This window comes from Gavia stellata, chromosome 11 (genome assembly GCF_030936135.1).
Source record: "Gavia stellata isolate bGavSte3 chromosome 11, bGavSte3.hap2, whole genome shotgun sequence".
Lineage (NCBI taxonomy): Eukaryota > Metazoa > Chordata > Aves > Gaviiformes > Gaviidae > Gavia > Gavia stellata.
This window is the reverse complement of record NC_082604.1, coordinates 24,150,007-24,173,256: the sequence shown is the minus strand read 5'-3', so window position 1 is coordinate 24,173,256 and position 23,250 is coordinate 24,150,007. Positions and strand designations below refer to the sequence as shown.

Sequence of the window (23,250 nt, the reverse complement as noted above, 5' to 3'; positions counted from 1 at the left end):
TAGTGAGAACCTGTCTCTGTGTCAGGACTATAAAGTATCAGCTATATTAGAATATCTATCCTTTTATTGCAAAACCACCGTGTGATTCAAGATCTTTTTTATTCCTTTGCAATATTGACTTAGCAGAAGCGTTTTGCTACTTCTAATATAGGCCGCCTTTCAGAAATTTGAGTTAGAACACGTTGAGGGGTTTGGGTAGCATTTAAACCCTGATCCACAGTATAACTCACACGATCCATTGGACACCTGTAATTTTGCAAAGGACTTGGACGATGGACATGACACTAAACTGTCAAAAAATGCACATTTTTCAGAATACAAGGTACATGCCCTTATCCAACAGATTTTTTCTTTACTATGATAATCTTTGCAGCATCCAAAATTCTTTGTGGCGTCATTCGTTAAGCTAAATTCTAGAGCAGTACCATTTCTAACTGACAAATATATCTCAACACCAGTATAAAAATTCACCTGTGCATTCAAGATGCCATGTTGTTTCCTGTACCACTTACGGTGGAGCACTGCTTTTCAGAGCCCCAGGCAGGTTGATTCTGTGGTAGTACTGCCTTGTAATATAACATGCAAATATTATCAAATATGGTTTTTTCATGGGGAAAAAGGTGCCCACAATAAACCAGATACAGGCTCAGAAAACAAATTCAGTTTCCCAAAAAGCTGTTATTCCAAGTGAAGCGCAGGGTTTTAGATCATTGTACAGAGATTTAGAATCTCATAAATGTTAGCAGTATGACTAAGGTCGAGGATGGCAGTTGTTCATACTTTTATTGGGTGGTAATGATGCTTTGCCAGAAATTCTGTGTATAAGTAGTAGTTTTGGAGTGTGCATGACCCACCTCAGCCTGTGTCCAGCCATAGTCAGCAGCCAAGAATGGGTCAGACAGCCACCACATGCCTCCTAATTTCTGTCTGTCCCAGACAGGGTGTATTCAGTGGTAGTCCCATTCTTCGTGCAGCTTTCTAGACCTTTTCTCCTGCCTCACTGACCAATTTTTTTGCGCACACCCCCACCTTTGATATTGAGGGAAAGAAGCAGAGCAGCTTTTTTTCATCCTCAGAAGAGGATGGTAGCTACTGTGTGCTGCTTAAAAAGTAGCTGGGCACCTCCTGGCATCAAACACAGCATCCCCGGGTGACAGATCGTTGTCTTGGGGGGGCTGCTGCTCTTGCATGTGACATTCTCACCTGGTGAATGTTTAGGGCTAAGAGTAATTTTACTCATTTGCTTTAAAAATGTCCATCATGTACGTGGATGAGATATTGCAGGTAAGGCGTCTATCGAAGAGGAAAATCATTGTTGGTAGCGTGTGTGTGTATATGTGTATCTCTATACACACATACAGATACATATATATTCCTGTAGTATGTGAAGTAAAAAAAATCATCTTCCTGGCATATGTCCTTATGTTATTAATGAATTATACGATTTCTTTCTAGATGTCCCTCCATCAGAAAGTGGCTGTCCTGTCTCAGAGTACAGTGTAGAAATGACAGAAGCCGAAGAAGTTGTTTCTGAAGTGTATCATGGGCCTGATCTGGAGTGCACCGTCAGCAATCTTCTTCCTGGAGCAATGTATCGGTTCAGAGTGAGAGCTTTGAACGATGGCGGGGTACGTGCAGCGTGCCGGAGCGTGCTTTGGCTTTTTCTCGCTGGAGGTGGTACTATGCCTGAGATGGGCCACTCTGCAAAGTGATTGTGTTAGTGCTGGTGATCAGAAAGGTGAAGGGGAGATGGGCAAAGGAAAATAAAGCGAGAAATGCTTAAAGGAACTTCTGAGGAAGAGGGGCAGTTTTGAAATTGGTACTTCTTTAAAAGGAGATTTCAGGTACTAATATGATTTGACTGGCCCAAAATCAGCTGCACCAAAACGTGCAAAACCCCTGCTAAAAATCATACCTGCTTACAAGGAGGATTCTGTTTATTCCCCTTCCGCTGCATTCCTTCTTTTTGTTTTAAATCTTAACCGTGTAACAACAATTACTGAAATTTCACTCAGGTATTGATATATTTTGAGGAAAGCTTGCACTCTTAATGATTTTTTTCATTTTAGTTTGAAAAACATACATGCTTTATAGATTTGATGATTTTTTTTTTGTGTGTGTTACATGATTTCCTTGGAAGATGTGCCTTCCCAAACACATCACAAATTCTATCTGATGTCCGTGGACATCTGATGAAAGATCTTGTTGATTCAGTGAGCTTTGGGTTGTTTCTACTTGCCTTTGTGAGAGCATCTTTCCAACATTTCTTTATAAAGGCAGTCCCAGCAACAGTACGTGCATATTGATGTGTTTGTTCCCGGGAAATCTTGATGACAAACATAACATAAAGGTGGAAAGTTATTCACTTACAGAGAGAAGTTCTGTTAAAACTTAACTTAGGTATTAAAAAAATATGCAAGACGGTTAAACTGTTTTGTCTTTAAAATATCCACTATTTTACTTTTGTGAAAAATGAATTAAATACACATGGAGAGATGGGATTTGCATGCTGGAATGGAAACAATTGCCTACCTGGTAGCTTTGGATATATGATACCTCGACTTTTTTTTCCCCTCTTATTTTTTCTGTTTTTTTTTTCTTTTTTTGGCAAAACAGAGTTTAAAGTTGCAAAGCATTTCTAGGCCCACCCTTTGTTAACTGAGGGGACCCGTTTTGGTTTGGTTGGGTTTTTTTACCAGATGCGAAATGGAGGGGAGTGTTCTTTACCAGATGCAAACACCTTTGTTCCTCCCATTAGGTAAAGAAAACAGCAGAAGTCAATAAATGAGATTTTTGGAAGTGTGCCTTCTTTGTAATTCAAACCAAGCGATCAGTGTTAGCCTTTCTCGGTAGCACAGATACTGGCACATATGTCTGTTGAGAGGTTTTCTGGGGTCCATAACTTCAGTGTTGTTCAGCCTTGGTGGTGGCTCATTTTTTTCATGCTTGCTGGTATTGCATTCCAAAATAAGTAGGTATCAGTGTTTTTCCTCTAATTGCTTCCAGCAAAGTTCCTTTGTTCTGGAGAATGATTTTTAATTAGCTTGGGGATGTACTGAACAAACTTCATTATCCCGCTCAAGTGGCCTCAAAGGCTATTTCCACCGTTCTCTCTCTCCCGTCCTCGCACTGCTGGCTGAAGCCAGTTTTCCAGACTCGTGAAATTTGTCTTTTCTTTTGCTAATACGCATTTAAATTATTCTCTTATCAAGGGCTCCAAAGTTTTCTGAGCCTGTGGAGCTAAGCCATACACAGCGTGTGTGCAGCGTGCCCCTGCACGTTGAAGGCTGCTGTTAGACACCCAGGCTGGGCTCCAGCACGTGCTATCCTTTTATAATTAACGTGTGGCAGGCATTTCATATACAAGAAGCTGGATTTGGACTCCAGTATGTGCTTTACTGTTGCTGTGCTCCTCCTTATGTCCACGAGAAGCCAGTTGTGCCAGGCTACGGCACAGACATGCGAACACATTACTTTAAGGTAAGGTAGAGGGACACAAACTGTTCCTCGGTTACTCTGTTGCCAACACTCTTGGGTAAATTGGAGGTGGCTTATGCTTTCACGGGCACTCACCACCGCACAGGAGGGTGTACACGCTGTCTGCTCGTACCTGAGCTCACCTCACGTTTTAACTTTGCAACAATTGACGTGGTCTCATGCTGAGCTCTGGTATTTGGTGCTGGGTGTCAGAAGCCCGGTCTATCTTTGAGAAAGTTTATTGCATTGAAAAAGTTCTGTGTGCTCTTCTTGGAAAGCCTTCGAGGAATGTGAGACGGGTGTATGCCTATATATTAATGTACAGACACCTTGTTCCCCTCTAGTACGGGCCATATTCGGAAGCTACAGAAGTCACCACGGCAGCAGGACCGCCCGGCCAGTGCAGAGCACCTTCCCTCTCCTTTCTGTCCGACACACGTGTACTTGTAAGCTGGGAGGTAAGTCAGGTGCCCTGATTGTTTCATTTTTATCTTGCTTATCCAAACTAATACGGTCACCGCAAAACTTGAAAGCTGGCTTGAGAGCTATTCACTGATCTGGAACTTCTCCTTTTGTGCAAGAAAACCATATGCAGAAGCTTTTCTATTGTAGAAAATCATCTTCTCTACTTTTCTCTTTAAAGAAAGAATTGCATAAAGTTGATCATGAGTCATCCGGACTGGGATTAAGATACGAGACCTCCTACGCTGGCGTCGGATGATAGAGCGCTGGTTGGGTGGAAGTGCTCTCTGCAGGCTTTTAGCATGTCAGAGTGTCCTGGGGTGGAATTGTGAAGGGAAATATTTGATTTTGGCTGAAGCTCGAGTCTCTAATATGAAATTAACTCTGCACAAATGCTTACGATGTAGTTTTTTTTCCTTAAAAATTGTTTGTCTCTTCCTCAAATATTTATTTTGGTTTAGTTTGTGTGCGTTCCTTCTCCATTCTCCAGGATCTTAGACATTGGACTCTTAAAATAAGTCTTAGCTGAAATGCTGAAGGATTGATTGGTGTCATTAAAAAAAAAAATCGTTATGTAATTAAGGCAGAAAGGAGAGATTGTTGTCGTAAATAAAGTTGTGATATGGAGCGATGGGGCCGTAATTCTGCCACAGACTTTCTTTGAAAACCTAGCAGCCACTCCAACCCTGCATCTGCCGGGTCCCTCCACAAAAGGATGCCCCTGCGGAGAAAGAAGTTATTAATGTTCACAGGATGCTCAAATGAGTTGATTCGAACAACATATCTAGTTACAAATATAATCTGAGTTTAATTTTATAATGAAACAGGTGTGTTGGGTGCAGTTTGGGAATATTTGTTAATATTTTTTGCAACGTTTTGTGACACTAAGCTGGAAGTCACACTAAACTTTTCATGTTACCTTTTTAATGAGCGTATGGACAGGCATTTGCTCTCCCCAACCATGAGCGAATGCAGCAGTGTTTCTGGTAGGCTCTGTATTTATATGCAGGATATATTTGTTTATTCTAGCTAAAAATGAAGCTGTGTTAGGAGTAACGTGGCTTGCAATGGTTGTGTTTTCTTAGAGTCTATAACTTTTTGGCTGATATGAATATGAAGGAAAAACAGCGGAGGACTGTGGAGTTTTTTTTGTCTGGCTGGAGAGCACACCGTGGTGCCTACTGTGCCTTTTTTACAGGCCGTTTTAAAACACTGGCTTAGCAGTTCTGGATGCTTCTCCCAAACTAGCTGGAAGCTCAGAGGCAGAGCCAGAGAAGCCCACCTGCGTGTGCAGGGTGGGCATTGTGGCGTGCAGCGATGCTCTGCATCCTTTAACTGGAAATTAGACCTTGCATGCCATAGTCATGCCGACATCCCAAAGTCTTTGCCATATCCTAGACCACATTTCTGCACATAGAGTGGCGATTCCCCGAGCTGCTTCAGTCCACACAGAACAGCTCTAGGTAGTTCTGGTAAAACCGTTTTGCTTTGGGAACCATGCCGTTACGCCTGCACTAGCGCATCTCCAGCAAATTCAGGTATTTATTCTGTGTTCCCCTAGACTTCAGGATGATAAAGGGATTGCTGAGGACATATGGATCCCATAGGAGTCTTCTTGTGGATGTTAACATACCCAGCTGCACACTCCCGTGTCCCATACTGGGACCAGTAGCTTGATGGGCGACTTTCCCTGAAAACCTCAGACAAGCTCCTCGCTTGTTGAGGTTCTTTTCTCAGTAACATGAGTAACCACTTCAGGCTTGAAGGCTGGCTCTTCCAGAGCTGTGTGTTGATCGCTCGACTGGACTACGCTAGATTGATGCTTTTTTGTGGTCTCCACGGTTGTGCTTCTGCCAAGCCAGTGGAGAGACAATTTATTCCTGAGTGTCCTGATGAAAAGCAAAGTAGCTGCGTACACTTTCTCATTTCTCTGAATTTCTATCAGGTAATTTTTGTGCCAAATTAGCCTGTTTCAGTAGCCTATTAGGGAACAGTAATTCAGCGCATTTCCATTTGCAGCAGTAATGGTGTATTAATTTAAAAATACGGGTGGGGTTTTTTTCCATGTACTTTATTCTTTACCCAGTGAAACACAGAGATCTGAAGTGCTCATTTCTGAATTGAACCACATAAATATTTGTGTTGCAGAGTCCTGAATGTTCTGGTGCTGACATCTCTGAATACAGATTAGAGTGGGGAGAAGATGAGGAATCTCTGCAACTTGCGTATAATGGCACAGACACCTGTTTTGAAATAAGTGACTTGTCAGCGGCAGCGCATTACTGCTGTAGGCTGCAGGTATGGAAGTTATATGAGTTTTTGCATGAGTTGCAATCTGAGATGCAAACAGAGTTTCCTTCTACTGTGGTTTTATTTTTATCACTAGCCACTGTGGAGTTATGTGGTCTGTAAGTCAGAAGGAATGTACATTTATTCTAAATAATGCAGACTGTTGCTATATAACCGAACAGTTTAGATTCTGCACAATTCCAAGTGGTAAACAAGGGAGTTGGTATAACTTTCAGCACTTGAAAACTGCTCTCATGTATCATGTGGTTTATTTTCAGTGAATAATGCTTTTAACAGCCACCTTGCTCTCTGATACTAAAACAAAAACCATCAAGTTTTAGACAATTTCCAAAAAAATTATTTTTTTTCTTGGTAATGAGATATAAACAACATCTACCTCCCAACTGGATGTTGAAGATTCCCCCAGCTTAAATAACAAACTCCAACATCTGTTTCATTTATCAAATAAAGCATACCAGCTGAATAGATTCCTCTGTATGTAGGAGATGATAGCTGCCAGAAAGTGAGTCCTCAACTTTACCATTTTGTCTCTTAGATTTATAAGATTGGATCTCATATAGAGTCTCTACATGATTTCTTTTTCTTTGATCTTTCTCTCCTATTATTTCCAGTAAAAAGTAGCAGTTAAAATACTTTTCTTAGATATATATGCGCAAACAAAAATGCAGCACTTTTTCTCCTTTATGTCCACTGAAAAATAAATGGCAAGTAAAGTAAGTGGGAGTTAAGTAAAAATATTTTTGCCCAAGATTTATTTGTATATGAAGACAGAATGCTACCAATAAATCCGACCAAAAGTTCATGTACCCACCCAGCTGGCAACATGTGGACCACCCAGGGTGGTTTCTTTCATCAAGGACAACACGCTTCTGTTGAGTATTTCCTTCTTAAATTTTTTTAAACAGGACTTTGAATTTTTTTGAAAAACTTTTTTTTTTTTTTAACTAAGTAGCTTTTGAGCAGCTGGCCAGCAGCCAAGGAGCTCGGGCTCCACACCTCTGAGTACCCTCAACTGTTTTTTCCGACTTGGTCACAGCTGGCCATATACCTTGTGCTGGCACTGTTGGGGAAGGCGAATTGAAAGGTCGTGTGTGAGCGGCTTGGGAGCGTGAGCCAGAAAGTGCCTCTTGTTTGCACAGGAGGGGAAGCGTTCAGCATCCGCTGGGCAGGGAGGAGACCGTGAGACCACTTCTGCGGTGAGCGGCGGGGAGCTCAAGGAGATTTTACTGTTGAAAATGGAAACAAACAGCTGTATAGCATCTTTGATTTCAAGTGGGCGTTCATTTTAAATTACCTGCCACAAAAATGTTGCACAAATCTACCCAGTTTTTAACACAGCCGATATAATTTAATCCATAGGCAGAAGTTAAGTGAAATACACAACAGCGCTAAGACATTTTATTGAAGTCCATCAGTGACCTATGCATTACTTTCTAGAGGGCTTCATCCTCTAGATCTGATCTGTATGTTATATGGAGAAGAATTTGTTATATGATACACTGGAGCATTTAAACAGTAACAAAAAAAAACCCAAACCCAAACCCCAAAGTATGTATAGCAGACAAAGAAGGAAAGTGAAATAGTTTCAGAAATTTTAGTCTTTTTTTTAAATAAAAAGGAGAATAATAGCTGGTTTTCTTATCTGTTAGCAGCTTTAACAAAAAAACCTTTCTTTTACTTTTTAAAAATAAAGATTCCCCAGACCACATTTATTTTGCCTTCTAATAAACACACAGTATCTCAATCTACAGTGACTCAGTAAAAAGAGAATTGAGGAGTCAGGCAGACAATCTGTCTTTACCGTTGCTCAACTTTTTTCCTTTAATGAATATTCCTGAAAACAGTTGTGGCTTTTGCAAAGGGAAATATTGTGTCATTGGTGGGGGGAGAGGGGAAGTATCTAGGAAGCAAAGAAGAATGAAATTCCCATCAGTTATAAAGGTGGGATTGTCCAATAAAGCGGTTAAAAGCACCACTAAAAATAAACTGCTTGGAGCAAGATAGAGATTGCCAAAAACTGGTTTAGAGGCAAGACAAATAATATCATTGGCAGACCACGAAGCAAGGCTCACTTTTTAACAGCTCTAGGAGCGCTTCACTAAGTAGAAGATGTCCCTGGAGAAGTATTTGTTTTGAAGAGCTTTTTAAAGGCTGACAAATCTAACTTTATTATCTCTTTCTTCAATTGAACAAAACGCCTCCTGGAAAAACAGAACATGGCTTTGTGTTTGTATTATGCATGGCAGGAGTAACTTATTCACTACAGTTAAGCATAGATAAGAAATCAAACAGTTGTTTGATGTGTCCTTTCCTTGCCATTGTAGTTCTGCTGGCAACATTGTAAACCTGGGTTTTCTAACTAATTGCAATCTGGTGGGAGACTCTGGGCTCCCTTTTCCAAATGCAAAGGAAATGTGGATGGTGGATGATGCTGGGCAATGTCAAAAGCTGCTTTTGAAGGTCTGGACCTCCTGTAGCTCAGCCTGTGTCATAATATGCTATCATAAGCTTGCCACGGACCTTGTGAGCTAGCAGCATGCTGGGCTGTATCAAGAGGAACCCAGCTAGCGGATCAAGGGAAGGTGGTATTGCCCTTTACATGCCACTCACGAGAACCTGGAATACTGTGTCCAGTTTTGCTGCAGGCAGAGGTTGAAATAGAGATGTTCAGATGAGATATAAAGAAAACAGTTATCACGGTGCAGGCAATTAAGGATTGTAACAGTGGTCCAGAGAGGCTGTGCATTCTCCATCTTTGGAATTTTTGAAGACCCGACTGGATGAAAGCCTGAGCAACCTGGTCTGTATTCAGCTTTGACCCTGCTTGGAGTAGCAGGTTGGACTAGATGTATCCCAAGGTCCCTTCCAGCCTGCGTGGTTCTGTGATTGTGTGCACAAGAGCTTACAATAATCCTGAGGAGGTAATGTTAGTCATTTCCTAGGCCATTCCGGTCCGACACATACAGCATTTGTCACTGACCGAGCATCAACTCATAAAAAAATGGGTCTGTACAGTTGTGCAATGATGAGCTTGCAAAGACAACAGCCTCTGTAATGAATGAGCCGAAGTGGGCCAGATTTTGAAACTTGGTTTCCACTGGGATCCTGGATCTATGAGTCAGGATGAGAAGCTTGATAATTGATTGCTCTCCTCTCTTGTGGAAAATATTGAGCTATGTGCTTTGGTGGTGGTTTGCTAGTGATTTGTGACTTCTGGGGAAATCTGAGTTATAGACTTAATGCCATGCTGAGTTCCTATATTCTTTTATCAGAAACTTTAGCATGAAATTAGCTATCCATTCTCTGAGTTAGGAACCAGTGTAGCTCTCAGCAAGCCAAATGCCCCTTACGTCTAGGGCTACTCTGCTTGCGTAAAGCATCTGACGTTGCACTCTGCAGTATACTGAGGATTTTATACCGGACGGCTCAACAATTTCGCGTAGCCGGTTTGCTGAACAACGTGATGTCACCTGTCACTGACAGCATGATGACCGTGACATTTTCCCTTACTAAACAAAGTTTGCTGCTGATAAAAAGGTTACTCTTAAGTTTGATTAAATAGCTATTAGGGAAAAGAGAAATATTCTCCAATTTATCTGAGAGATACTCCTGAGTAACAAAGGAAGCATTAATTGCTCTAGTATAGCTAGTGGGTATGAGTCATGCTTTAGAGAATAAGCCAGCGGTGCATATTCTCTGAAGAATCCATGCAACTCTTCCAGGCTGCACAGTTCATTATTATGAACTCGATAGACACGTGAAAGAGACCATTCATCCTGTACAAATAATTTTTTTTAATACACAGGCCATTAACCAGGCAGGAGCTGGACCCTACAGTGAGCTGGTAACCTGCAGAATCCCCGCGTCTGTGCCTGATGCAGTCTCTACCCTCTCCGTGCTGGAGGATGAGCATGTGGATACCTATCAACTCTCACCCTCTGTGTGCCTTGTACTGAACTGGGAAGAACCATGCAATAACGGAGCTGAGATTACGTCATACAACATTGATCTGGGTGACATCAGCATTCCAGTCGGAAATGTTACAAGTTACGTTATCGATGATTTACTTCCAGAAACCTCATACCGGTGAGTACAATTTTTTTGATGTGGTACAGAGCACTTGGGATGAGATCACACCGCGTAATTTTACATAGGAAATGTCTATGGCATGTAGAGTGAGGGGCGAAAAGAAAAAACAAACCAACACCCCAACCAACCAACGGAGGGAGCATGGAAATCTGCAAGAATTCCTTTATGGAATGAATTGCAGTACTTCATGTTCAAATACTGCTTTCTCCCCATCTTTTTCCTCTTTCTCCTCTCCTTGCATTATCTCTGACCTCTCCTTCTTTTTAAGTTGCTCTGCTAAGGCGAGGTTATGCTGGTAGCTAAATAAATTAATAAAATGGAAAACAACTAAAATTGCAGCTCATGTTTTTTCAGATGCTTAGCAGTACTATTCCAGAGGCTTATATTATTAACTGTATTGATCCCTGTGAGGGGATGGCAATTTGCATGCAATGAACTTTTATAGCTGCAGCTATTTTTTATTTCTAGCATATGGAGATTAATCAAAAGATAATCCGAATTTTAAAGCAATTTCTTTATATTGCTTTAGACTCTAAATTGCTAAATAACATTGCCAAAATAATATCATTTTAATGTTCAGGCTTATATGTTTTCTCCTTAATTGCTAATTTAAAAAAAAAAAAAGTTCCATGCAGGTGATGAACAGGAATACAGCAGAAGATGTGACAAAAGAAATTCTATTTTAAGTACTGTTCTAATAAAAACTGAAATCTGATTGCACAGTTGTAAAATTAGACACGGCACAGACCTTCTGTAAGGTTTTTCTTTTTTTCTTTGTATTCAAGGTCACAATCCTACAGGTCTTGTAGAGTTTACATGAAAGATTCATTTCTCAAATTTTATCATGTACCCAAAAAAGAGAACTTCTTGTAGCAAGTATACAGATATGTATACTAGAAGTGATTTAAAGCAAGGAACATATGTTGCTTCCAGTGCCTAGTACAGCGGCTCCTGATCTTTGCCTAGAATATCTAGGTTTTAAAACCATGTAATAAAAAAATCAAGATGTAGGTTCATTAAAAATATATATATATTTCTCTGGTAATCTGAAAAAAGAAGGAGAAATAGGGATTTAGTGATTCAGAACCCCTCCGTTCCAGATCACTGGTATAAATCCAGGAAATGCGACTACGTTATCGCTGTCTCCAGTTCTTCAGTGGCTTGTAATGCTGTGATCCTTTTTGGCAAAGGTGGTAATGAAGTAATAAACTTCTTCTTTTCTTCTACTGTGTTTATTTTTTGTGGTCAATTTAAGGTAGCATTGCTGTCAAAGGAAGCCTCTTCCCTCCTTGTGTTGTCCCCTCTTTTGGGCTAGCAAAATGTTATCGCACCATTCTGGACTGGGAAAACTGGTCTTGTTGAAACCTAACCATATTTTTTACCTTGTAAATGGGTAGAGAGAAAGGAATGTCTTCTAGCAGACATGCTGGCCTAAGCCAGTTGAAGGTATTTGTGAAAATACTGCACATGAGTAAAGCCGCACAAGGGTTTGAGAGAGTTTAGGTTGCTGCTGTTACGCTTCTGACCTCCCTCCATCTCCACGTTCTCCCAAGTTTCTCACTCTGTGCCTTGCGTCAGCACTGGTGCTTATGTGATCTTACTCTAAGGCAGACCAGGGAACCCAACTGATTGAAGACTAATCAAAAACCTAATAAAACTAATAAGAAGTTGAAGAGTTTGCCTATTGACTGGGTACCCAGCTGTGGAACTGTATCATCTTTGGGCAGTCTCAATACTCCCTGGTTTCTCCTCATGTGTTCAATCAAGAGCCAAAAGAGCTAAAGCAAAATGGGAGCTTTGAGCAACACAGTCAAGAGAGCCAGAATAGACCTTCTAAATTCTTCACTGAAGTCTTCCTTCTTCAGTCTCTTTTTTAGCTGGTTCTTGGTTGTCTACAGCTTCCTTTAGGGAAACGTCCTTGTCTTCAAAGCCTGGAAATGGAGATATGGAAAGAAAGGATGGGCAGGACATTACTCTACTTAATAATCATGCTGCAGTCTTGTCTGTGAAGCTCTTACTCCTGCTGCCATGAAAGGTGTTGTTACACTGAGATCATACTGGATTTTTTTTTTTTTTGGCATTCTTATTTCATTATTTTGTAAAAAGCACCGTATTAAATCACGTGTTTTTAGTTAGGGCATGTGCTTGTCTCTGATCCAAATGAAAAGGCTAAAGCGCAAGCATTAACTGCAACTGTTCTAAATATTGTTGTGAGACGAAGTTCCTACCAAAAAAAATTACTGTGAAGAGCACAAACCAGTGGATGACTAATCAGAAGTAATAATGTATGAAAGCTCTTTTCTTTCATGAAACAAGAGAAAGAAACCCCCAAATCTTGCACCTCATGCCTGTCAGGGAAGAAAGTGACTGCAGTTGAGTGCAAAAGCACCTCATCTATAGTTTGAAGTATTTTTCTGCCAGTAAGAATAGACATGTCAAAGTGTTTTTGTGATTGATCGTTAACTCTTTCATTGATATTTCTTCTTCAAGCCTATCTTGACACCTGTCTTTCAACAGGGGACATCTGTGCCCTGATAAATGTATCTGTAAGAAACGTGTTTATCAAGCTGTATGCTAAAAGGTGGTGGGGTTTTTGCCCTCCTTGTTTTAATCAGAAGGGTGTTTCAGAACGCCACTGATCTCATTCTCTAAACTTGTTCAGCAATGGTTTTTCTTCTCGTGTCAGCTTTGTTTGACTCGACCAGCTCTTCTCTCTCTCGAGTGTTTATTCCCTGCTGTGCTTAAAAGCAGTGAATGTGGGGTTTTTTCCAGGCCTTCTTTTTCCTAGACTAAACAAGCCAAACTCTACTGGCTTGGAGACTCTGAACTCTCTTGCCAAAGTTTCAGCAGAATTTGAAGTAAATGAGCAAGGGGCTTATATGTTTTAGTTGCATTGGAATTTCACTGTCAATGTTTTTGTTTGTGGGGACCTGAAATTGAAAGCAAGTCTTGGTTATTATGAATCCACCAAGTCCAAAATTGGAAAGGAACGTTGTTTCGCATAGCGGTGCGATTCCAACGGCGTGTCTAGGTGTGCCCACCCCGCTGGACTGGTTAGCTTCGGTCTGGCATTGCTCTGCTGCTTCCAGCTTCTGTGGGGGAATGGCCATACATGAGCAACTCAAGTAGACCCCCAGCAAACGCCAGGCTCTTTGCGGAGGTGGGCTCAAAGCTGACAAGTTTGATGGTTTCCGTGTCTTAGTAGCAAATCCAGCCAGCATGCCACAGGAAGGATTTGTATCCCAAAACACGTTCAAGGCAGGAGGAACTGGGGCATGCCTCTGCTGTGCTGCTGATGGCCAGCGTGCAGGGCCGACTTCAAGGGGACTTCTCCAATGTCAGACACAGACCAGCACTCCTGTTGCAAAAAGCAGATGCCTCGCAAAAGCACTGTGTAAACAGCGTTGCTGGTGAGCAGCTGCAGAAATATGTCTGAGAGTTCTGCAGTCTTTCTGTTTTATTGACATAGCCATGAAGCTCTGGAAGCTCGGATTCTAGGGTAATAGTACTTGGGCTGATTTTCTGTGAACTGATGTAACTAAAGTGAGTTAATAAATAAGTATTCAACAGTAATAGAAATACCAATTTTCTGTTACGCTCTGTTCCCAAGCTTCGCTCAACGCTTTCCATAGTTAATTGTGCTGTGCTGTTGAGATACTTCACTGCAAAACAACTTCTGATTTTTAAGAATGCTTATTTTCTTCTGAAGTGACGTAGTTTACAGAAACACATAGTAGCCTTATTAAATTTTGATAGCAACATTTAATTTTAATTTGGTTTAGGAATAAAAATTCTAGACATCTTAAATTTCTAAACCGTATCGAGAAAAAGATCTTCCAAGATGAAGAGAGAAGAATGCACATGGATGCTCAACTTAGCAACGCTTAAGTGGGTTATAAAACAAAGTTTATGCCTCAGAGTGTAAAACCAAGTCTTGTTCCAGCCCCAGAAGAGTGCAGACTGAGTGGGGATCTGCGGGGCTGGCTTGTCCTGGGGGCTGTGTACGATTGCTGTCCATTCCGTTGAGGCTGATGATGGTGGTGGAGCACGCGGCTTCTCCTCCCTTTTGAAGTCTGTGGCATTTTAACTCCCACAGGTTTCCACAGGCACGTGTATTGCAACTGGTGGCATTCCACTTACGGGAACTAGCGAATCGAACTCTTCTCATGTCAGACGCTAAGATTAATTCAAAAGTGATTCTTCAGTTTGTTGGAATACTTTGTGACCAATTTTGTGACCAATCTGAAAATAGCATCCTGTTTAGTGTGTTTATTTTCCTGGGTCAAGAATCTTGTAAGATAGAATGGTCTGTTAAAGATCTTTCAATGGTTTCTAAATTTGCCTGGCCTGATTTTATTTTTTCCTAAATGTTTAAAAGATGCAGTGGGAGAATGAAAATTAATACAAATATTATTGGTCCAGGGTCTGCAGAATTAGGTACTATCCCTAAATAGAGCCTTTACATTTTCAAAAGACTTTACTTTCAAATTGTGATTGTCAGACTTTAAAACAACCTTTCCAAGGTGGTGTTTAGGGTATTTTAACTTAGAAACCATCAGTGAAAAAGTTGAAAGGAATTCAGGAAGTGGTTTTATTGCAAATATTTCTACATGTCCCTATACTACTTTTAGACAAAAATAAAGATGTTAATCAGAAGTTGATTTTTCCCAGTATTAGTTCTGGAAACAGTAATTGGTTTCCACTTAATTGTGGAAGTTACCTTGCCTACTCTGGCTCTGCCACCCAGCCGGAGTGTTGCAGGCTGGAGCAGGGACATGAGGAAGCACCTTTCCTTCTTTCTCCCCTTTCTTCTTCCCCCTCTTCCTTCTCCCGTTCCCTGTGGACATTTCCAAGGCCTGATACCCAGTGAGGAGATGCTGCTGTGGTTCGGCGGGAGGTGAGAGCGGGTCTGGGTTGCACTGCCATGTGCACAGAAAACCAAAACTCATCGTTTGTGCGTGTCTGACACATCTCAGGACCTGGGAATGATAGTGGCCATTTACAGAGAGCTTTATGGTGGTGTCATCAGCAGACAAAGGCTAGCCGCATCCAGCCGTGTTAGTCAAATAAATCAGTTTTTGCTTTCCTGGTATCATCATTCAACTGGAAAGATGCCTGTCTCTATTTTAAGGCTTAAGAGTTTCCATCAGTCTTGCTGTGCTCCAAAGTCAGAAGTGGGGGGGAGCCGTATTTGTGTGTGCCCAAAGGTGGGAGCAAGAACACCATGCAGCAGATGAAAGCAACAACACATGAGGGAAGAGGAAGAGACACGTTTTTACCTTGTGCAAATACCTGGCAAAGGGAAGACAAGTAAACGCAGATGTATGTTCATGCACTTATCTAAAAAGCAGATCCATCAGCTCCTGCTTAAGAAACGTGGTGTGATACTTGAGAGAGATTTGCTTAAATCACTGCTTGTTTTCAAGTGTGGTAGCTGCCATTTGGAAATGAGTTAAAGTTACGATGCTTGAGGACAGGATGGGCTTTGGGCTCTAGAGCGTGTTGCTGTAATCAATCTACAAAAAAGTAGTAGCATTTTGTAATGTAGCTGTTACTGTTTATGGGCATACGCTAACGGCTAACTTGCCAGAATCCAGTGAAAATTCAGGCAGTTTTCACTTTTTTTTTTCTGCGAAGACCATTAAATATTAATGTAATGACTCTTCAATCTGAAGCAAACCAATAACATACTATGAAGTAAGATCAATGCCTATATTAATTACACTTCTGAAGATACTAGAAAAGCCTTTTGTTCTTTTTATGTCAAATGCTTGTATGCAGCAGTTGAAGAGGAGGCTCCTGCTAGATCTTTCTTCATATCATCCACCCCTTGGGAGGAAGAGGATGCAATCACGGTTGTATAGTGTTGTAAGGTGGTCAGGATGCATTTCCTGAAACCAAAAGGAAGGCTAAAAGGAAAGCGCAGCTCCATGGCAAGCAATACTTTACCCTTGCTAATGGTTGGGTCAATAAGCAAAGGTTTAACTGCACATTTACACGTGACTGTGTAAACACAGTGCATTCTTACACTGTACAATTTACTTTAGCTGCCTAATCAGTAGATAGGGCTGTATTATTTTGCAATATGTTTATTAATCATTTAACCCTTTTTGTTCTTGAAATTGCAGAAAATGTGGTTTGGGGGGGAGTTAATGGGGAATATTGTTCTCTGGATGGTTTTTCCCTATCCCTTTAACTCTACCTAATCTTTTCTTTAACGGTAGAGCTGAAAACTTGCTGTTCAAAGCAAAGTAATTTTTCATATGTGGTTTATATGAGCTTACATCACTTTCTGTACTTCAATCAAAATAAGTAGCTATGCCAACCAAAGACAGTTGTATTTTATCTTCTGCGTTCTCTGAAGCAGGCAGTCGTAGGAGTATAGCAGGTTCTGCTCTTCTCCCTTCTTGCTCTACCACCTTCCCCAGGGATTTCTGGCTTCTTGGTGGCTGATAGTTTTGAGAAGAAGCAACACTTCTTGTAGGGAGTCTTTTCCCATGAGAAAATACTAGGCTGGTGTGCACAGGATTTCCCAAGTAAACGGCACCTGTCCAGTTATCTAAACTAGGCTGAACTATCTAAAAAAACGAACTAGTTTGCCCATCCTGTTTTCTCTTATTTTCACTTTGACTTAACAAACTATTGAAAGCTTTCAAGCTCATCTATACCAAGATTTCTATTTACGCAGTCCTCAAAGCTCTTTCAAAATGCGTATTTCACATTTTTGTTACGGTGTGGTTGTTGATGTTACCATAGTTAGAGACTACTACCCTTCACTCATTCCTATAAGCAGATTCTCATTGTGCATATTATTAAACTAAGGTGCAGACAGATAAAAGAAGGTGACAAAGCAGAAGCCATGAGTCATTATCTTAAGAAAGAAATAGAATTTACAAGACTGTCTCAGTCTTCAGAATATTTCCAAATTAAAACTTCTGTGACGAGATGGGTGCTCTGCTTTTATCTTCTAAATGTCCTTAATGCGATTCAAATGGCTCAAGAGCTTTTGTGCATCTTGTGAGAGTGACTTGAGCCCAACTTTTATTTGATCTAACAGATAGTTCACTGATGGTTACTTTTTCCACAGTTTGTGTAAGATGTGTAGAAGGTTTGTGGATTTAACCTTCTTGGTTAGCTCTTCCCAGTAGAGCTTCGTGTACTTAAATAGTGTGCTTTGTGAGATGCTGCATACGCTGAAATAATACTGTTCTTTGGTCTTCAGAGATACCTACCAACATGGAGATGGGTTTCATGGCAGTAACACCAATGCCTTCACTTAATGATTTCACCTAAATTAGTCCATGACCTTTGTTAGACAACCACAATGCACTTCTGCATTTTATTTATTCATAGTTACACACTTCGTGTTTTCCAGCTTGCACTTGTACCTGTGCTGCTGTCCCTTGTTCATGTGGTTAAAGGGACTGCCATCAGGTTCTGAGATTGCTTACCCTTATCTTCCCCCTTCTGCCTTACTGCATTTCTTGATGCCTTCACTGCAGCTCTTACAACATCAACAGGATGAGAACACTTGTTATGTTTACAGAACCTTTCATTTTGCCAAAGCAAAGCGCTGGGAGCGGGCACTGTGTTGGTGACGGAGCAGTCAGGACCAGAAGGCTGTTTTGTTTCTTGAGACTTTTTTATACCAAGAACCTCGTGAAAGCACTTTAACGTTTACCTTTTTGTTGTTTGTTTTAGGATCAGGATCCAGGCTGTCAATGAAATTGGAGCTGGACCATTTAGCCACTTTATTAAAGCAAAAACCAGGCCATTACCACCCTTACCTCCTCGGTTAGAGTGTGCTGCAGCCGGTCCTCAGAGCCTGAAGCTGAAATGGGGAGAAAGCAGTTCGAAGCTTCACGCTACCGATGACATGGTCTATATCTTGCAGATAGAAGACAGAAATAAAAGGTAAGAGATATGAATCTTTTCCTTGTGTTAATGCAAACGAATTCTGGTTCATCATAATGCAGTTGTGAATCATGGTAAGGAAAATGTTGTTTTCCTGATTAATTCATATCTACAAATATATACAAAATGTTGTTTTAATAGGGATTCTGTGCCTGTAGTTTAACTGAGCAAATTATGTAAGAAAGCTGTTAAAGTTGTTATAGAACAACCAAAATAAGTGCTGCGCTGTTGAAATTCTAGCAAAACTCTGTCCCCTCTGTCAATAAAAATTAATACCAAGTTTCATGGCCACAGTGTTTTACCCTTTGGAATATACAAACCAAAGATATTGCACTCAACATGCTGTGTGTATTAATAAAACAAACGGTTACAAAATCAGAGGTCTAGGAAACACAAAACTGAGCAGAACAAGGGGTTTTGGGCAACACGATAGTCAGGATTTTACAGCTGTAATATTTTGGAGCATTAGAAAATATGAGGTTGTCATCAGCGTGGTAGCTACACAGGAATTCTGAAGTAACGATGCAGAAGAGCTCATCCACCGTGTTTCACTTCCCTAAAATTTTCTTCAAAGCCACGAGAGCTTTTGGTGTGCAAGAAACACAAAAATGAACATTAAACAGTCAGTGCTCAGCAAAAAGTATTTTCCCGTGTGAACTTTGTATGGGAAGATTTGATAATGTACCTCCAAAGTTGTGATGAGATATATTCAATAAAAAAAGGGAAGGAAAGACAACATGTGAGTATTGCCTAACAGTCTGAGCTCTTCAGTGAATAAATATCATAGATGGCTCATAATTTACTAAGAAACACTCTCAACTAGTTTAATTAAGTAAAATAACTGACGTATCAAGTAGATAATCCTTAGAGACCTTCAGTACAGATCATAATTTGGTGGAAATTAGCATGATTTCTTAAATTTAAATAGAGCTGTGCTGAGTTTATGCCAGCTGAAGATCTGGCTCAAAAGCTCTAATTGTAAGTAATAAAACCACCATGAATAATGCCTAAATACCTCCCAGTATCTCAACTGTACTGATGCAGAGAGCGTACGTGCTCCCCTGTATTAATACGAGAGTGTCCAATGAATATAAATGCCCATTTGAAAGTCTGACTGATAAAAACAGTTTCTTCAGAGTGCAGTGATGCTTGGCAGGAGCCCATCACCTGCAGCAGCGTGTGATCAAGTCAGCTCTAAAGAAACATCCAGCAGGCTGCTTTTGTTTGCTTTCATGTAGTACTGCAGGTAGGATGGTGAAGCACTGTAAATTGTTTTAAACCTGGTTTGACATTGGAGAAGATAATAAATTTCCTTGTAAGAATAAAATATGCTATATTACCTGGCAGCAGAGAAGGAAAGTATTTTCCCCTTTTCTTTTGCACAAGGCTTTAGCGTCATCCTTGGCTTTTTCATGAACTTTTCCCACTGCAAATGGTCTCTTAAGAGCTGTTAATTAGGAGGAATTTGAACTTGTTACACTGCTAAGTCTTCCTAGCTTTAAATTTGGCTTATAGTCCCCGTGAGCTCCCAAAGATGCAGAGAAACTAGTCATCTACATTGCACTGTCTCCTCCTGCTTGAACAGAGTCCTTGCATGAAATGGCTTCCTTTGGTGTTTGGGTTTGTAGCAATGAGTTCAGATAATCCCTGAAATGAGCCCTGAGCCCGCCGGCTGTTGAAGGGCGTACCGGTGTGGGCGCAGCAGAGGAGTAGAATGGGTGCACTGTTTGTGCCGGGTGCTGTGTTTGAGAAGAGCTGGAGCTGGCAGGTCTTGGCAGTAAGATCTATTTATTTGTTCCCTAACTGACAGTCCCTTTTTGCTCCCCATTGTGTGCATCGGTCACAATGAGAGATGTTCCTGAAAGGATACAGCAGCAAAGTTTTGTACGTTCAGGAGAGCTATCATTCCTAATGAACAGAGAATGACAACCCACACATGAATTTGTAGAAACAGCAGTTAGTGACAGAGGGTAGGAGTCGTCTTTTAGATCATTCCCATAAAATAAACCCCATCGTGACTGAGGGGTTACTCACTCATGTGTATGCTTGTGAAAAATACTGGAACACAGTTCTTCAAGCATCACCGGCCTCTTTAATTGCACAGTGGTTTAACAGGCTAATGCAGGTAAACTGTGGACATCTAATGAAATAATTAGAATAGAATATTTCAGTGGGAAGGGACCTACTTGATGATTATCTAGTCCAACTGCCTGACTGGTTCAGGGCTGACCAAAAGCTAAAGCATGTTATCAAGTGCGTTGTCCCAAAGCCTCTTAAACACTGACAGGCTTGGGGCATCAACCGCCTCTAGGAAGCCAGTCGCTGGTGAAAAAATGACACCAAATAAATGATCTAGAAGCATGCTTTGGAGTCTTCTATGGTTTGAAAGGGTGGTAGGAAGGTTCCACAGTGTCCCCTCCATTGAGAGAAGAGATAGCACCTGACTCAGGGGAAGAGCCTGTGGCATAAACATGGATAACTCAGAACTGACCTCTGTCATATCCTTAGTCTTTCGGAAGATGTTGTTACTGTATTCCCTGAGACATCTGAAATTACTTTTAACAGCTTTATATTGAAATCCCTCAACTCAGTATCATGATTTTCTCTCCTTCAGTGAATCTGAGCGTGCAGTTTGCTCAGTGTAACATTGCTTACTGATGAGGTTTAAAATAGGAGTTGGCTTTAAAATGACGTTGAAGCATTTTCACAAAGAGAAACACAAAGATGAGCAAATTCTTTTAAAAAAAGAAAATTGTCAGTTAGTCAAATTCTGACCCTGATAGCTTTAATGGCCTTTTTGTAAAGATTCAGCTCCAGTTTTATGCAGTGATAGTCAGCCAGTGCTCTTGAATGTGTCCTGGTCATTAAGATTTGTTTTTAACTTTTCCATGCTGTAATGAGGTACAACAGGCCAGTTGTTGGAGACTAAATGTTTCATTGATTGCAAGACCTGTGAAGCAAAATACTTGGAAATCTCCTGACACTGATTAACGTAGGAGCTTGAAAAGGTGTGCACAGCAGAAATGTACCTGCTTTAGCTCTCATTTGCTCTTCGGTGTGTGACATTTAGGAAGATGAAATTAGGATCTCTTGTCCTTTCAGTTGTGTAGCATTAAGTGGAAATAAAGAAAAATCTGTTTCTAGAAAGCGCAGTACATGGGAACGTTAGTTGAGAGGCATTGACCTTTATGTAAAGGGGACTATAAAATTTCTTTCTTTCTTAAATAAACTATCAGTTCTGACTTCATTTCCTAACTCTAGTAATGTCAAGAAAATCATCCAGAATATTGTGGATTTTTCCTCTCCAAGTGAAACAAATGAACCTAATTATAGTAATGCTTTTGATTATTATTTTTTTTCCTGTACTGGTAATTAGTCTTTAGTTGTTCCTACAACTAATTATACCTCTTAGTGTCTTAAAATGCTTACCATGTCCAGTCTGAAAAAGAGAATTAGCAAGTACATTATTAGTGGGTTATTTAACAGTTGCTTGTGTTTCTTTTAGATGAATGTATGTTGCAGCTGAGATGAATTCTGTGATTTTTTTTGTGTGTGTGTGTATACAGAATCCAAATATAAATATATATAATTACATTTTAAGGGAGAATTGTTGGTAAGGTTGGCTAAGAAGCAACTTAAGTATATTCTTTAAAAATGTCGGTGAAGAATCATTGACAATTCTTTAAGTGTGCTTTTGTAAGTGAATTGTAAGAGGTGGCATTTAGTGGCATTCTAAACTGTAATTGCTTTTGTTACAGTTATTTACTGAATAAATGAGTTATGACTCCATATGACTGGGTAAACAGTAGTAGTATTTCCGTTTCATAGCATATGAAAGATTATTTATGTGGGTATTAAACTATTTCAAAATACTTTGCTAAATTTTATACATGCTTGCCATTTAAGGAGATAGAATTCTTCAATATAAATGAAAAATTGATCACAAAATGGAACTTGCCTAATGACTATAAATATTAAATGAGCACAGTCATTGTGCACACGCTGTTTTTCTGGTTAGGATATGAATGTCACAAAGGCCATAGACATACATCGATGTAGTCCTGGAAACTTCTAGTGACTCCAAGGAAGGTGTAACATTTATAACCAAAGGACATAATCCCTTGAATTGATTTTCTTCTACTTGGAGAATTTTACCTTAACTTCAGTATAGGGTGAACTCTTCCAGAACATACCCGTTTCTTTCTGGGATAGTTGTTCATGGCCTGTGTACAGCTGCCCTGAAGCAGTTTCTGCACTCTTGCCTTGAGGTTGCTTTTACTTCAACAAGAGAGAGTAATGAGTCAATGCATTAATTTATATGAGTTTAAAATACTGCCTCATTAAATAATTTGGAGTTTATTCATTAATTTCAGCAGGCTAGGTGGTTTTCCCAGTGATGTTTTCTTCTCCCAAGTGGCAAGTGATACAACATGAGCAAATGGCCTCAAGTTGCACCAGGGGAGGTTTAGATCGGATATTAGGAAAAACTTCTTCACCGAAAGGGTTGTCAGACACTGGAAGAGGCTGCCCAGGGAGGTGGTGGAGTCCCCATCCCTGGAGGTGTTTAAAAGACGTGTGGAGCAGGCGCTTGGGGACATGGTTTAGTGGTGCGCTTGGCAGTGTTGGGTTTGCGGTTGGACTTGATGATCTTAAAGGTCTTTTCCAACCTGAACGATTCTACGATTCTATGAGCAGCAGAGACATGTGAGATTTTCCAAGGGAGTTGTATTGTTTCAGTTTCAGTGCCTGCTAACCCAGATGTTAATGATGCTCCTGGTAGTACTGTCATTTCAATTGCATAGTAAGCTATTTCACTCTTCATAGAAAGCCTATAAGAAAGAGAGAAAAGTATCATCATATAACAATCCATGCCAATATTTTCCAGGGTGAGAGGAACCAAAAAGCACTTGTCAGGAGGTGGTTTCCAAGGAAAATTAAAACATGCTTTGAACAGTAAACAGTAAAGCCAGTACAGAGATGCAGACGTGCTCATTTTTT

At 40.5% G+C, this 23,250-nt stretch overlaps 1 protein-coding gene across 1 annotated transcript in view; it reads left to right on the top strand.

The window, feature by feature from the left end:
* The window catches only part of FNDC3B (fibronectin type III domain containing 3B), a 170,445-nt gene that overhangs the window by 122,366 nt on the left and 24,829 nt on the right, over positions 1-23,250 (top strand). Inside the window, exons 18-22 of the mRNA XM_059822504.1 lie at positions 1,456-1,628; positions 3,822-3,935; positions 6,088-6,237; positions 10,055-10,335; positions 18,040-18,252. Coding sequence (XP_059678487.1) covers positions 1,456-1,628; positions 3,822-3,935; positions 6,088-6,237; positions 10,055-10,335; positions 18,040-18,252 — 931 coding nt within the window. The remainder of the gene's footprint in view (positions 1-1,455; positions 1,629-3,821; positions 3,936-6,087; positions 6,238-10,054; positions 10,336-18,039; positions 18,253-23,250) is intronic.